Source organism: Diaphorina citri, unplaced genomic scaffold, assembly GCF_000475195.1.
Source record: "Diaphorina citri unplaced genomic scaffold, Diaci psyllid genome assembly version 1.1 scaffold1170, whole genome shotgun sequence".
NCBI lineage: Eukaryota > Metazoa > Arthropoda > Insecta > Hemiptera > Psyllidae > Diaphorina > Diaphorina citri.
In genome coordinates, this window is record NW_007378599.1 from 67,286 (window position 1) to 84,219 (window position 16,934).

Sequence of the window (16,934 nt, forward strand, 5' to 3'; positions counted from 1 at the left end):
ATGTCTGTGGTAAATGCTACTTCGAACAATCTGAACGACAATAGGATGGTAAGCAACTCGTTATACAGTTTTGGACCTGTATGTAAAATATCGTTCAGAGACTTGCCTGAGGATGTTTATCCTTATGACAAACATCACAACCAGACTTCTCATTGGTCATGAAGGCATGGGTCACATGAGCTTGAGATCTTACAGAATTATTTCTCACCTGAGACTTGTTGTCCCTTTCCAGAGGTTGAATTCGAGTAAATATTTTACCTTGATTTTTGAGAAATGTCACAAAAAAAATCCTAAACAGATAAGGGAATCGACCCCGCGATCTAGCACTTAAAAGGCAGACGCACTACCCTCCAAGCTAACTAGGCCAGCACTTGGCTTGTTGGTTTCTCTATCAGCGCTATAGTTTTCGATGACTAATATTTGCACAAAGTGTAAGGGCGCCTACAGTGCCTACACAGTCTAGTCTCTAGTACATGATTCATTGAACGACCTCTACATATTAACCTCCGGCGTGTAAGCCTAGTGTGATACCCACTCGGCCACGGAGGTTGCCTGGAAATTTATCTTCAACATTGTTTGAGAATTTGACCACAGTAACATTTTTTAGAGTTGAACCACTGTCACTGTGCCTGGTTGAGCCAAACACTATAAGAGATTTCAAATGTTCACAATCGTTTGTCATATTATGATTCCTCAGACGATGTCTCTTTTGAATTTCAGTTGAAGTCAAGTTTCAAAGTACTTCTGGAATGGTTCCTCAAACGATCTGTCAGCTGCCTCTTTTGAATTTCAATTCAACTCTCGAGGATATGCTATTGAAGTCAACATTAATGTACTATGATTTGAACGATCACGATCAAACACTATTCATCGTTTCAATGTTATCCGATACGACCTTGGCTTGGTGTCTGATTTATATTCACAAGAGATCAGCACACTTCCACATACCATCAGGATTTTGCTTTGTTGCCTGATTATGTGCTACCATCAGCTACCAGAATACCAGGTGTTGGCAATTGCCGCCAGTCCGATTGAACAGAATAGAATAGAATAATACCTATACCCTGTTTATACTGCCAGAATGAGCCTGGAAATCCAATAAAGGGTAATAAATATCTAACAGATGAAGCAACGTAGAATTTTTATCTATCGTATATTTTATTCATTTATTAGTTTTAGACCTCTTCCGTGATCTAGTGACAGTGGTTACCGTCCCTTTGAATTATCACTGAGACTGGAATAATCAGGAATGAAAGGGTGTGGCTGGGGGGACTTTAAACAGGAAGGATACCAGCCTGAAATTTCCCTTGTTAAAGTTCTTTAGCGAAGTAGAGCCGTAGCCAATTGGCTTACACATGCACCTAACTGTCCTAACCTCCTTATAAGACCTAATTGAGGAAGAAAAAGAACTAGCGTTGTTTGCAAGACAATCAGAAAAAAGCCATTTTAACAATGAGAAAACTGAAAAAGACGACGAAAACTGTGGTTTAAAAAAGCATAACGTAAGAAACATAACGTAAAGAACGTATTAAGAAACACGACGTAAAATATCAATTATTTGTTCTCTCTAGCATTGGAATGGTCCCATTCTGTCTAAGTATCAGTAAAATACAAAAGGAAATTACTATTCCAGGGAAAAAGTCGCAAGTAAATTGCGCTCTCGAGTGGCAGACACGAATAACAATGAATATGAGGAAAAAGAAGAAGATGAAGGAAAAGAAGAAGAAGAAGAGAAAAGTATAAGACGAATCAAAAGGGGAGAAGAAGGAGACGACGAAGAAAAAAAAAGAAGACGATGCAAAAGAAGGAGAAGAGGAAGGCAACAACGAAGAAAGAGACCAAGAAAAACAAGACGAAGAAGAGGAAGAAGACAAGAAAAAGGGAGAAGAAGCAGATGAAGGCAAAGAACAAGGAAAAGAAGAGGACTTAAGAAGAGGGACCGACAGAACAGGAGAAGAACTGGAACAAGAGGAAGTACAAAGAGTGGAAGAAAATGAGGAAGGAGTAGAAACCAAAGAAAAACTCTGTGAACAAGAAGAAAAAGAAGAAGAAGGAAAATAAATAAAAACTCTAAGAAGAAGAGCAAGAAACAGGAAAAAAACTAGGAAAAAGAAACACTGAAAGTACAAAATAAGGAAGAAGAGGAGAAAAAAGACAGGAGAAAGAAGTTAAGAAAAGACTGCGTTTTATTGCCATTTTCAGCATTAATGACAAGAAAAAATATTATTCATTCGTAAGAACAGTCAGAATATTACATGGCGTTGGTTTATTCTACCATTGTCAATTTAAAAAATCTGGTGTGAACATCACACGACTTTCCTTATCCTATTGAATGGTGCTTATTTGGGTGTTCTGTTGTAACATTTACAGCCCATCTTTTAGGGCTGATTATCAATCAAAGTGGTCTACGAACCTACATTGATGTTAACTCTTGATGTTCTTACGTTAACCTTAAATTCTTTGTAAATCATAGAACAGTGGTTTTCAAACTTTTTTACTTTCTATTACCCTTACGTATAGGGAACCTATACTAGGTAATGACAAAGTATTGCAATCGGTCCAATTTTTTTCGTGAGGAACCATGGTCCTGGGAAGACAACCTCGTTTTGAAAACACTGTTCTTTTTTTTTTTTTTTCAAACAATACTTTCCATTTATTTATACAATAATAATAAGAAACTTATTTAGTATCTGTCTGCCAAATTTCAGTGAAATCAGCCGGATTCAGAATTTTTCTGTTGGTGATTATGATTATCCTCCCAAGATGTGCATCATTCGAAAGCCTGAGATTTTGGATAGCATTTTCATCTTTCAAATTTCAAAATCAGAAGTAAGACATGATTTGTTTTCGACTTGAATTTGCGATTTGTAATTCGATTTGAAAAATTGATTTTTCCATCTAATTTATCATCGATCTACACAAGAAATAAGAAGTCAATAATTACATTAATTACCTTTGAATTTTCGTTAATCCAAACAAGACTGCAACGTATATCCCCTGCGAAGTAGAGTATGACCCTGGGACGTTTTGATAATTTGGCAGGAAATGTGATAAAATAATATGTTAGGATTTTTTGGAGTACAAAGTTACCTATTTGATTTTTTAATGGTTTTAATGACGATATTAATTTAATTTGTCAAAATTAAATGTAAGCAAGGGTGTGAAAATATACCACATGTTGTCAAAATCAACAAAGTATAATAATGAGTAAATTTGACTTAATTGACTCAGCGAATCTACTTTTTACAAGTAGTTGACGTGCAATTCGTAGGTAGTAATTTTGCAGTATTTTTTACACTCAAGGAAGACTTAAAGTGTCGAAATTTCTGGAGTGAAAGGCGAGTTCGATTCCTGCACGGGACGAACTTTAGCCTGAAGAGATGAGGTTATTAATATTCGTTCTCGGAACGGCTGGCTTTCTCCTATTCTGTCTTCCTTTTCTCTTCAATTTGGTAACACACAAAAAGACTCGAAAAAAATATTTAATTATCACTCCAAAAATTTAAATAACTCGTAATTTTTATTACTCTATCACAAATCACTCGTTCACACACAAAATTTGTCGAATTACATGTGTCGATTTTACACTGTGATACTTTGATCACTCTATGGCAAACTAAACTGCTTTGGTCCGTTCTGATTCTTGGCCGTGAGTCTCCCCCTCTCCCTCCCTTCGTCTGATTGGACAGAGTTTAATTTTATCTCATTTCCTAGTTTGTCTTGTTTAGATTTGAGTTTATTATTAATTTATTTTTTGTGTTCGAAATCTGCTCGACCACGTTACCCGTTTTATTTTCAAATGACAAGAAACTTATTTAGTATCTGTCTGCCAAATTTCAGTGAAATCAGCCGGATCCAGAATTTTTCTGTTGGTGATTATGATTATCCTCCCAAGATATGCAGCATTCGAAAGCCTGAGATTTTGGATAGCATTTTCCTCTTTCAAATTTCAAAATCAGAAGTAAGACATGATTTGTTTTCGACTTGAATTTTCGATTTGTAATTCGATTTGAAAAATTGGAAATTTTTCCATCTAATTTATCATCGATCTACATGAGAAATAAGAAGTCAATAATTACATTAATTACCTTTGAATTTTCGTTAATCCAAACAAGACTGCAACGTATATCCCCTGCGAAGTATAGGTAACACACAAAAAGACTCGAAAAAAATATTTAATTATCACTCCAAAAATTTAAATACCTAATTCGTAGTTTTTATTACTCTATCACAAATCACTCGTTCACACACAAAATTTGTCGAATTACATGTGTCGATTTTACACTGTGATACTTTGATCACTCTATGGCAGACTAAACTGCTTTGGTCCGTTCTGATTCTTGGCCGTGAGTCCCCCCTCTCCTTCCCTTCGTCTGATTGGACAGAGTTTAATTTTATCTCATTTCCTAGTTTGTCTTGTTTAGATTTGAGTTTATTATTCATTTATTTTTTTTTTATTGTTATTGTACGTACTGTGTTACCCACGTTGCCTGTAATGTGTAACAATTGTAACATGGTGCAAATTTTTTACTTTCTATTACCTTCATTGCCTATGTGGAGGCAACCTATTGTAAGAATGTAAGGAGAGAATATTTTGGAGTCGTTGATCAGCCCGTATTTTCAAAATCTGCAAACCGGTGGTGGATAAATCCGATTTTTTTATTCTTCTAAAAATGAATTCCTACAAAGGCGACAAAATTTAGTAGGTAAATTTATTGTAAAAGAAAAGAGGAAAACATACCGACCTCAAAAAGAAGAAAAATTATTTAAAAAACAAAGAGGAAAATACATCAAAATTAAAAATGGTCCATATTGTGTTAACCCTACCGCGATCTAGCACTTAAAAGGCAGACGCACTACCGTCCAAGCTAACTTAGGCCAGCACTTGGCTTGTTGGTTTCTCTATCAGCGCTAGTTTTCGATGACTAATATTTGCACAAAGTGTAAGGGCGCCTACAGTGCCTACACAGTCCAGTCTCTAGTACATGATTCATTGAACGACCTCTACATATTAACCTCCGGCGTGGTAAGCCTAGTGTGATACCCACTCGGCCACGGAGGTTGCCTGGAAATTTATCTTCAACATTGTTTGAGAATTTGACCACAGTAACATTTTTATTTAGAGTTGGACCTCTGTCACTGTGCCTGGTTGAGCCAAACACTATGAGAGATTTCAAATGATCACAATCGTTTGTCATATTATGATTCCTCAGACGATGTCTCTTTTGAATTTCAGTTGAAGTCAATATGAGGTTCCTCAAAATAAGTCTCTTCTGAATTTCAATTCAAGACCATGAGGTTTCAAAGTACTTCTGAATGGTTCCTCAAACGATCTGTCAGCTGCCTCTTTTGAATTTCAATTCAACTCTCGAGTATTTGCTAATGTGCTATTGAAGTCAACATTAATATACTATGATTTGAACGATCACGATCAAACACTATTCATCGTTTCAATGTTATCCGATACGACCTTGGCTTGGTGTCTGATTTATATTCACAAGAGATCAGCACACTTCCACATACCATCAGGATTTTGCTTTGTTGCCTGATTGTGTGCTACCATCAGCTACCAGAATACCAGGTGTTGGCAATTGCCGCCAGTCCGATAGCACAGAATAGAATAGAATAATACCTACTCGTATACCCTGTTTATACTGCCAGAATGAGCCTGAAAATCCAATAAAGGGTAATAAATATCTAACAGATGAAGTAACGTAGAATTTTTATTTATCGTATATTTTATTCATTTATTATTTTTAGACCTCTTCCGTGATCTAGTGACAGAATAGAATAATACCTATACCCTGTTTATACTGCCAGAATGAGCCTGAAAATCCAATAAAGGGTAATAAATATCTAACAGATGAAGCAACGTAGAATTTTTATTCATCGTATATTTTATTCATTTATTATTTTTAGACCTCTTCCGTGATCTAGTGACAGTGGTGACGGTAACCGATCAAAGTTCTCTGTTTGAATTATCACTGAGACTGGAATAATCAGGAATGAAAGGGTCTGGCTGGGGGACTTTAAACAGGAAGGATACCAGCCTGAAATTTCCCTTGTTAAAGATCTTTAGCGAAGTAACTGTCCTAACCTCCTAACTTATAAGACCTAATTGAGGAAGAAAAAGAACTAGCGTTGTTTGCAAGACAATCAGAAAAAAGCCATTGACCGGTAGCCAATTGGCTTACACATGCACCTAACTGTCCTAACCTCCTAACTTATAAGACCTAATTGAGGAAGAAAAAGAACTAGCGTTGTTTGCAAGACAATCAGAAAAAAGCCATTTTAACAATGAGAAAACTGAAAAAGACGACGAAAACTCTGGTTTGAAAAAGCATAACGTAAGAAACATAACGTAAAGAACGTAAAATATCAATTATTTGTTCTCTCTAGCATTGGAATGGTCCCATTCTGTCTAAGTATCAGTAAAATACAAAAGGAAATTACTATCAAGAGAACCAATGGGCCGTATAGAACACCGTTTCCCAGCGTTAACCATCTAAATTTAGACTTATTTTATACCTCTAAATCAGCAGTAAATAATCATTCACGACAGGTGCATATTGTACAAGTCTCCTTTATTATTAGATACGTACGCAGTGTAAGTTTTATTATCCCTGAGTGAGAAAACTGAAAAAGACGACGAAAACTCTGGTTTGAAAAAGCATAACGTAAGAAACATAACGTAAAGAACGTAAGAAACACGACGTAAAATATCAATTATTTGCTCTCTCTAGCATTGGAATGGTCCCATTCTGTCTAAGTATCAGTAAAATACAAAAGGAAATTACTATTCCAGGGAAAAAGTCGCAAGTAGGTATACTTGGATTTGTGCTAAAAATAAATGTCTACCAAACAAACAATAACAAACAAGGGGAATTATTATACGTAACTCCGCAGTGTCATGTAAATAATATCTAATCCCCCACAAAGAACCCTAGCCAATTATAAAATAAGGTAAGCTAATAACAAATTCTCGATGAAAATCCATTTCAGAAATCGACTTTTCACATATAGGTTTTACTTGAGGTCTAAATGGATAAAAAAAAAAAAAAAAAAAAAAAAAAAAGAAAAACACCCAAGTAAATCTCTCCCTCTCTCTCCCCTCCCTCTCCCCTCCCTCTCTCCCTCTCTCTCTCTCTCTTTCTCTCTCTCTCTCTCTCTCTCTCTCTCTCTCTCTCTCTCTCTCTCTCTCTCTCAAGGAGAAAGGGGTTTTATATCCTTATTCTATTTCTTACAAGAAGTGATTTCAACATTATTTCAAGTTTCAGAAATTTTGTTTGAAACTCGAAATTTAAGATTTTGCAGTGGAACATAACTTTTTCTCTCGTTCTCTCGAAGCTATAAAAAATAACGAGAAAATTTTGCAGTATTGTTGTGCGTATTTTAAAATGGTACTTAACTCCGCAGTTTAAAATAATGGTTAATAAGTACAAGAGAACCGCTAATGACGTAAGCAGAGTATGATTGAGACACGATGTTGCTTTTCACACTCATCTGACCTTCAGTTAACCCCTTGCTCGTTTAAACCATGGAAATTCGTATTGTATTAGTGGTTCAGTGAACTGAAGATCAAGCCTCTGTAGCTTAGACTAGTGGGTTATGGGTATCACAATAACCATCACACTAGGCTTACACGCCGGAGTTCCCGGGTTCGATTTCTGCCCAATTTAATCAAAAGCTGTCAAACCACCAAGTGTTAGTGCGCGTCCACAATGGGGACCATAGACCACGGACCATTGACCCTAGTCTATACCTTGCACCATTGTGTCCACAACGGACCCTGGAACATTCTACTGTTTTAGATACACTTGATTTGAGGTTAGAATGTTACTCAAATGCATTCAAAACCATCGATCCTCGCAGTGAGTCGGGGCCCCGTTGTGGACACTTATGGTGAAAAAAAAAACAATCAAACAAAATGGAAAATCATCGTTTTAGATCTAGGAACTCACTACTATCCGATCGATTAAAGCTTGGTCAGAGTACAGTCCTGAAGGGACTTTCCAGTCCTCTACCTGTAGGTAAGGTCATGGTCATCCTATAGGGGTAAACGGACTTATCAGCCCTGTCCCAGCTCCCCACCCAGCGAGATAAACTAATGCATTCTGTGTAGTCATTTCAAAAAATTGATAGTATTTTTTATTGAACTCAATGACCATTGACCAACCACAGTGGTGTAGTGGTCAGCGCTTTGGACTTCGGATCTGGAGGTTGGTGGTTCGAGTCCAAGTCAAGTCATAAAATTTAAAAGGGGTTTTATATCCTTATTCTATTTCTTACAAGAAGTGATTTCAACATTTTTTCAAGTTTCAGAAATTTTGTTTGAAACTGGAAATTTAAGATTTTCTAGTGGAACATAACTTTTTCTCTAGAAGCTATAAAAAAAAAAATAACGAGAAAATTTTGCAGTATTGTTGTGCGTATTTTAAAATGGTACTTAACTCCGCAGTTTAAAATATAATAAGTACAAGAGAACCAATGGGACGTATAGAACACCGTTTTCCAGCGTTAACCATCTAAATTTAGACTTATTTTATACCTCTAAATCACCAGTAAATAATCATTCACGACAGGTGCATATTGTACAAGTCTCCTTTATTATTAGATACGTACGCAGTGTAAGTTTTATTATCCCTGATACAAGAGAACCAATGGGCCGTATAGAACACCGTTTTCCAGCGTTAACCATCTAAATTTAGACTTATTTTATACCTCTAAATCAGCACTAAATAATCATTCACGACAGGTGCAATTCTGGTGCATATTGTACAAGTCTCCTTTATTATTAGATACGTACGCAGTGTAAGTTTTATTATCCCTGAGATAATGAACATGAACAATTTTACTATGCACGGTATACTTGGCTGTGTGCTAAAAATAAATGTCTACCAAACAAACAACAAACAAACAATTCTGGAAGAAAATCCATTTCAGAAATAGTCAGGGGACTTTTCACATACGTTTGACTTGAGGTCTAAATGGGTCCAATCTTGTAAAAAATGAATAAAAAAAAAAAAAAAACAAAACAAATAAAAAACACTTGTTGGGAATATTGTCTCCCTTATCAGCTAGACTAGAATTCCAGGGACACGTATATGTAAATGAGGTGAGATAAGAAAATCCGGGAACTTCCGCCTTGTTTGATGAACTTGACATTGTCGTATCCAACCCTGACAATATTATCTCTCAGGGTCTACCTAGCTCTAGGACAGGCCTGTCCTGTCCAGGCTTTTGATAAGAATCAAAATATGCAAAACACTACCTAAAGAGCTAACAATACTTTTTATTGAACTCAATGACCAACCACAGTGGTGTAGTCGTTTGAGCTTTGGACTTCGGATCTGGAGGTTGGTGGTTCGAGTCCTAGTCAAGTCATAAAATTTAGCGTAGTGCATTAAGCAGGGAACGACATTTGTGACAAGCATTTATGCTTAACACAATTAAAATTCCTTTCTTCTACTTAAAACTCGATTTTCGTCTCTAGACCCTTCTCTACAAAAACTCTTTAATGATTGATCCACTGATGAAATTTGGTCAACCCGACTCTGCAGTCCTTATAATAGTTACCAGGAATAACTGCCATTAAGACACATATGGTCAGTGGACAGCCCATTAGTGGAAGCACTTGTCGATATTAGTAGATGTTATGCAAGATAATCTCTCATCAACCGATTCATTTTACAATCGAATGGAAAATACCACACCATTAATTTGAGAGGTGCAAGGCGATAGGCATTGTTTTGACGAAGAGATTACCATCAGACTTTTCTAATTATGTGAATACGTAAGTACATAGGTGTTTAATTTGAAGAAACCATTTACTGATGAAAATTTGTAATGCAACTGCCTACCGGCCGCTTTTTTTTTTTTTTTAATTTAGCGTTGCATTATAAGCAGAGAACGACATTTGTGACAAGCAATTATGCTTAACACAATTAGAATTCCTTTCTTCTTCTACTTGAAACTCAATTTTCGTCTCTAGACCCAGCAATTATGCTTAACACAATTAGAATTCCTTTCTTCTTCTACTTGAAACTCAATTTTCGTCTCTAGACCCTTCTCTACAAAAACTCTTTAATGATTGTTCCACTGATGAAATTTGGTCAACCCGATCTCCTGCAGTCCTTATAATAGTTACCAGGAATAACTGCCATTAGGACACATATGGTCAGCCCATTAGTGGAAGCACTTGTCGATATTAGTAGATGTTATGCAAGATAATCTCTCATCAACCGATTTATTTTACAATCGAATGGAAAATAGCACACCATTAATTTGAGAGGTGCAAGGTGGTAGGCATTGTTTTGACGAAGAGATTGCCATCAGGCTTTTCTATTTATGTGAATACGTACATTAGTGGAAGCACTTGTCGATATTAGTAGATGTTATGCAAGATAATCTCACATCAACCAATTTATTTTACAATCGAATGGAAAATACCACACCATTAATTTGAGAGGTGCAAGGTGGTAGGCATTGTTTTGACGAAGAGATTGCCATCAGGCTTTTCTATTTATGTGAATACGTAAGTACATAGGTGTTTAATTTGAAGATTTTTTTTTTTTAGAGGTTTGATAGAGGGAACTGTAACACCGGAGGTCTTATTGTCCCTGAATCAAAGAGAAAAGGATTACAGGATAGGAGAAAACCCGCCGTTCCGAGAACGGAACTAATCTATTTAGGATAGTGTTCGCCCCGGGCGGGAATCGAACCCGCGACCTAGCGCTAACAAGGCAGGCGCGATACCTTCCAATACCCAGCGGTTAATTTTCGATAAATTGTGCATTAGAATTATTTGAATCATATCTGTTTCAATCAAATGATGATCCTTTCTGCCATTGATGTTAATAAATGAGGCCTGTTTAAACTGTTGGCATAATGGGACTTTTCAGTCTTAGCCGACAGTATAAATAAGGTAGGTATATTAAATAAATAAAAAAAATAAATAATTTTCAGGAGGAAAAAACGTCAATTGGTACAAACTCTAACGTAACAAACAGTTAACTGTACCTATTACGTATGTACGTATACTTAGATGCACCTACATCTTTTTATACCGCGCTCCTGAATTATACCTTGTTTATCCTGCTAGAATTGGATTGAAATTTGTAGTTCACCTTATATAGCATTCCCAGATTCCCACGGGATATACTGAGGGGTCTTGAAAAGTGTAGTTTACACCCTGATATGTATATGTTGTGTTATTTCTCTATCTACATAATTATGTTTATGTTTCTAGAGCTTTGACCTAAAAGTGTGTCGAACCGGCGTCAGTCACCTTTTTGAGTTCCAAGCTTCATTCATGTCTGTATGTATCGAATTCATTGAAATTGTTATCAACTTCTTTATACTCGTAAAGCACCCATTGTCAATTTATCTGGTAAAGGAGACGTATTTTGGCATAGGCCCGTATCCAGGATTTTAACGAGGAGGGGCCTTGGGGGGGGGGGAATGCTCCAAATTATAGGACAATACCTGCTTGTAGTCTCTTCTTACAAGTATTCTACAAACAGGGATGATACCAGCCTGGAATTTCTCTTGCCAAAGGAATAGCAAAGGTTGAGTGCGAAGGGCATCCACTCGCAGATTTTTTTTTAGCCAAAACCAAAATTCAGCCCCAAGCATTCACCTTAGGGCTGATTGAGAGGCTGACGAAAAACGCCAACCCTGTCTGAACACGGGAAAAGGTGAGGAAGGTCCACCAATTTAAGGAATTTTAGTTGTGTTAAGCATAAATGCTTGTTACAAATGTCGTTCCCCGCTTAATATACTACGCTAAATTTCATGACATGACTTGGACTGGAACCACCAACCTCCAGATTCAAAGTCCACCGTGCTAACCACTGCACCACTGAGGTTGGTATCTCCACCAATTTATGTAATTTTGTCATCTCCACCAATTTAACCTAGATGACATATCCACCAATTCAACGTAAAAAAATATAGAACTAAAAAAGCTGATGAGATCTGCCCCCTACAGTCGACAAAATGAGGAATAAACTTCTGGAGTGAAATTAAAAGATGAAGAACAAGAGTGATTTGCAAGCTCACTATACCATAGACCTGATCAGGTGTACCTGTCAGGTCTACCTGATACTTGATAGTGAGTGGCTGGCCTTAGATACACATTAATACCCATAACAGTCGTTAAAATAATATCTATCTACCTAACTGTCTTTAAAAAACTTTCTCTCCCTCCTCTTAGTCCCCTTGCACTTATTAAACATGGGTCCCTCTTTCTTTTAGACTTTTAAAATATGGAACCCTGCCTCCCCTTAGACTTTTAAAATATGAAACCCTCCTCCTTTAGACTTTGAAAATATGGAAATAAAAATGACAACCAAGGTAAACTTTTACATAAAGTAAAAAGAAAACATTATATGGTATCTCATTATGTTTGGCAGAAAAAAAAGAGAGGTAAATGAAGGAGGTAGATTGGAGAGGAAAAAGAAGGAAGGAGAAATAAAAATAAATAAAAAAAAGGAAGTAGAAGTGGGGAAAGAGAGAAAATAAAAAAACAATCATTCAATGTCAACGAAAAAATTAGCCTCGAAACCTCGTTCTTTTTTATGTCAAAAAAAGAGAGGAAGACGGAAAAGTTTAGGAAAATATTGGGAGGGAGAGAGAGAGAAATAGGAAGCTTAGAGAAGAAAAGATGAGAATAGAGATGTAAATTCAGTTTCAGAAAGAAGAGAAAATAAAGACATTGGAAAATGGGAATAGATCAGTTGCGCTTACTTGGGGAGGGGATATGAATTTACAAGCAGGCCATGAAGGGAAAGAAGGAAGAAATAAAAAAAACTTCCCAACTAATTTTAGGTCCGTAAAGCTATGTTCACACATAGTCGACGGTCGACTGGAAGAAAAGTTGTCTTTCGTATTCTTATCACATCGATCGCCGGCCGTCGACTATGTGTGGACACAGCTATTACAAGCAGGCCATGAAGGGAAAGAAGGAAGAAATAAAAAAACTTCCCAACTAATTTTAGGTCCGTAAAGCTATGTTCATACATAGTCGACGGTCGACTGGAAGAAAAGTTGTCTTTCGTATTCTTATCACATCGATCGCCGGCCGTCGACTATGTGTGGATACAGCTTTAGGCTTCAGGCTATACATATCAAGGAAGCTAATTGGGAATTTTCCATTATATTCGTGTTCCCCTTTTCTCCTTCTCTTCTTCTTCCCCTGTCACTATGTGTGGACACAGCTTTAGGCTTCAGGCTATATATATCAAGGAAGCTAATTGGGAATTTTCCATTATATTCGTGTTCCCCTTTTCTCCTTCTCTTCTTCTTCCCCTGTCACTCGCCTCCATTTCTTCCCCTTTACCTTTTCCATGGTTCAACCCCCTCTCTCCCCCCTCCCCAGCTTATTTCCTTGTCAGTCCATTTTGATTTATCGTGACGCAGGCAATTTTTCCTTGATTGTTGATAGAACGAGATATATTACAGCCATGTGAAAACAGTTCTAAATATGTCAGAATTGTCGAAAATGTTCCATTTCCTTATGCCTGTTCCAATCTAATTTCCTGACATTTTGACGATCAGATTTGGAACAAATTAGGTGAATTCAGAAGGACGATCTTTTAATCGACTTAACGTCATTCTATAACTGCTAAGGTGTTTAGCTGTTTAGTCGTTCTCGGAACGGCTGGCTTTCTCCTACCCTGTCTTCCTTCTCTCTTTGCTTTTGGGAGGATAAGACCTTAGCAATTACAGTTACAGTCATCAAACCTCAATCAAAAGAAAAAAATACCTAATAATAATGAAAATAAAATAAAATGGTTTTTCTCAATCTGGGCGTAAAATAGCCATCTAGAAAGTACTGTGTGGTCACAGCAAAAAATGCTCATCAAACCTCGAAGAAGACGAAGAAGAAGAAGAAGAAGAAGAAGAAGAAGAAGAAAAAAAGTCAGCGAATTTTTCTCGGCTTTGTTCTCAAATGTGTTACTGTTTGTGTGTTTCAGGTGACGTCAGATGTGGCGGATTTCAACCTCCTCTGGTCCGGCCTTCATCCTAAACCTCAAACCCTACGCTCATTGGCTCCCCATCAGAGAGTTAACCATTTCCCTAGGTAACTATTAGTCTATTTGTTAGTGGTGAATCAGGGCCGAATTAAGAGGGGGCGTGGGGCCCGGGCTCCTCCTTGAACTCTATTTTTGCTCCTCTACTATGGGGCGGACTCAAGGAAGACAGGATAGGAGAAAGCCAGCCGTTCCGAGAACCAACCTTATCCCTTCAGGATAAAATCCGCCCGGGACGGGAATCGAACCAGCGGCCTAGCCCTTACAAGGCAGACGCGCTACCAACCAAGCTAACTAGGCTGGCATAAATATGTTTGTTCTCATGTTTTTCTCTCATTTTCTCTTCAGATCCTATGAGTTGACTCGCAAAGATCGCCTGTACAAGAACATAGAGAAGATGCAACATTGCAAAGGCTTCAAACATTTCGATTTTATTCCGTCGACATTCGTTATGCCCGCTTCATGTCCCAGCATAGCCCAACCCAGTGCGTTATAACCAAAACCTTAAGCATACTTAAATGCTTGTGACAAATATCGATCATCAGTTAGGTAGTACACCGAAATACGTTTAAGGACTTAACTTGGACATACAAATTCCAGATCCGAAATCCGCTTTAAAAGAAATTTAAACCCTACAGCACTGAGGTTATCTTTTTTTTTTTTTTTTAATCTGATTTCACAGCAACCCACACCTATATTTCAGATCCAGCCACCGGCATTCCTACCACGGGCAACATGCAAGCCATCAACATGTACTCGGCCCACAACTACAATCTCCTCCTACACCAGGTCCTATTTCCGCGACCTCTACCTTCCAGGCCTCTACCGTCCGTTATATCGGCCGAGAAGTTAAGCCGCTATGAGAGGGCTCTGGGCCGAGGCCATCGGGTCAGTCTGGAGGGAACCTCATCCTCAGGTAATGCTACGACACAATGCTACGACACATGCGCCTTATAAATTGGAAGAAAAAAATCGAAATTCAAAATTACTGAAAAATTAGCAAAACAATCAAAATTCAAAATCACTGAAACCACAAAATTGAAAGAAAGTCGAAATTCAAAATTACTGAAAGCTCAAAATTAAAAGCAAAACGTTCAAATTCAAAATTATTGAAACTTTTTCTTCGCCTTTTCCCGTATACAGACGGGGTCGGCGTTTTTCGTCAGCCTCTCAATCCTTCACCAGCCAAGTAACAGCAACCCACAACTATATTTCAGATCCAGCCACCGGCATTCCTACCACGGGCAACATGCAAGCCATCAACATGTACTCGGCCCACAACTACAATCTCCTCCTACACCAGGTCCTATTTCCGCGGCCTCTACCTTCCAGGCCACTACCGTCCGTTATATCGGCCGAGAAGTTAAGCCGCTATGAGAGGGCTCTGGGCCGAGGCCATCGGGTCAGTCTGGAGGGAACCTCATCCTCAGGTAATGCTACGACACACGCGCCTTATAAATTGGAAGAAAATCGAAATTCAAAATTACTGAAAGCTCAAAATTAAAAGCAAAACGTTCAAATTCAAAATTATTGAAAACTTCAAGATTTCAAGACAATCAAAATTCAAAATTACTGAAAACCTAAAAATTAAAAGCAAAACCTCCAAATTACTGAATACTTCAAAATTGCAAGACTAAAAATATAACTTATGTGTTTCAGACCCCACCACTCCTGAAGATAATCTGCCTACCACCATGGATACTAATGTTCTCAAACAAGAAGTGCTCAAGTGTTTTGAAGATGGTCTCAAACTGAGGTAAGCTCAGAATTTCAATTTTATGATAACGAAAGTAGACGCCACGTCTGGCTGACATGTACATACTAATCTAAATCTAAATCTTGATTTATTTGTGGTGAAGCTGAGAGCTTCTTCACAATTTTTGTGGATATCACAGCATTACTAAGAGCCTCCTGTACTATTTCTGACATATCTATATTTTTTCTTTTTACTCTGGTAATGCCGCCACTGGTCGCTACTCAATTAAAGTAGCTACTCGATTGTCCTCACGAGGCTGAGTGCACCCCAAACTCCAAGCAAAGGGCCGAAAAAACTTCGGCCCTGCCGGGAATCGAACCCGGACCTCCTGCGTGCTAGCCTAGTGTGATACAAACTCGGTCACGGAGATTTCTCTTCTCGTTTATTTGATGAGGGACACTATGTAAATAGTTTGCTACAACGACGACCACACGAGACTTACACCCATATTTATGAACAAAATGCTGGCTCTTAAGTTCGTGCTAAGCATAGTCTCAAGGCATTTGATTGGTCAATTTTGACTTGAGACTGATCTAAGAACGATCATTCTTGTTCATAAATACGAGTGTCATGTAACAGTTGTTTCATCGTTCCAAAATAAAAACTACCATAACAGTGATCTTTTTCCTTTCTATTAATAATGTGTAGCGGAACTATATTAATAATGAGAAAGTATTGCAATCGGTCCAAATTTTTGAATTAAAAGTCCCCCAATTCTGTAATTTTTGATCATTTTGCAGTCAAACTCAGGCGAGATGTGCGTTCGGTACCTACCTCCAGTCTATACTGCTCCATCAATAAGCATCACTCGGACTACATCAAGTAATTCAATTCAATTATTCAATTCGAGTTAAGCCGTATTTTATTATAGGGATTTTTTTTTTTATTATTCAACCAAAGAGATATGAATTTCTCACTTCAACAATCCAAGATCCTGATTACCAAAACATATTCCATGGTGTTTACCTACAGAAATCTATGTTTAAAACATCTCCCTTAACATGAGAGACATCAATAAATAGCAAAATTTCACTCAGAGGCCCTTTTTCAGATTAAACCAGTGAAAATACAGAAGTGACCTGTGGCAGCAAGTGTGGACGTTCAAAGCGGAATCACTTTGGTTGAATCTAAAAAAAAAAAAAAAA

The 16,934-nt window shown here is 37.5% G+C and overlaps 1 protein-coding gene across 1 annotated transcript; it reads left to right on the forward strand.

Moving 5' to 3' along the window:
- LOC103514564 lies at positions 1–16,590 on the forward strand. The gene is made up of 7 exons (XM_008479462.2): positions 1–48; positions 13,977–14,083; positions 14,382–14,518; positions 14,737–14,949; positions 15,200–15,463; positions 15,693–15,789; positions 16,530–16,590. Exons 1-7 carry the CDS (start codon positions 1–3, stop codon positions 16,588–16,590), a joined length of 927 nt encoding a protein of 308 aa, XP_008477684.2.
- Positions 16,591–16,934: the final 344 nt, after the last annotated feature.

Excerpts from the sequence above, each read along its gene's own strand:
- LOC103514564 (XM_008479462.2), top strand. The coding sequence starts at position 1 with ATGTCTGTGGTAAATGCTACTTCGAACAATCTGAACGACAATAGGATG. Across the intron at positions 14,084-14,381 it reads AGAGTTAACCATTTCCCTAG|ATCCTATGAGTTGACTCGCA; the intron begins GTAACTATTAGT and ends TTTTCTCTTCAG. Across the intron at positions 14,950-15,199 it reads GGAGGGAACCTCATCCTCAG|CCTCTCAATCCTTCACCAGC; the intron begins GTAATGCTACGA and ends GTTTTTCGTCAG.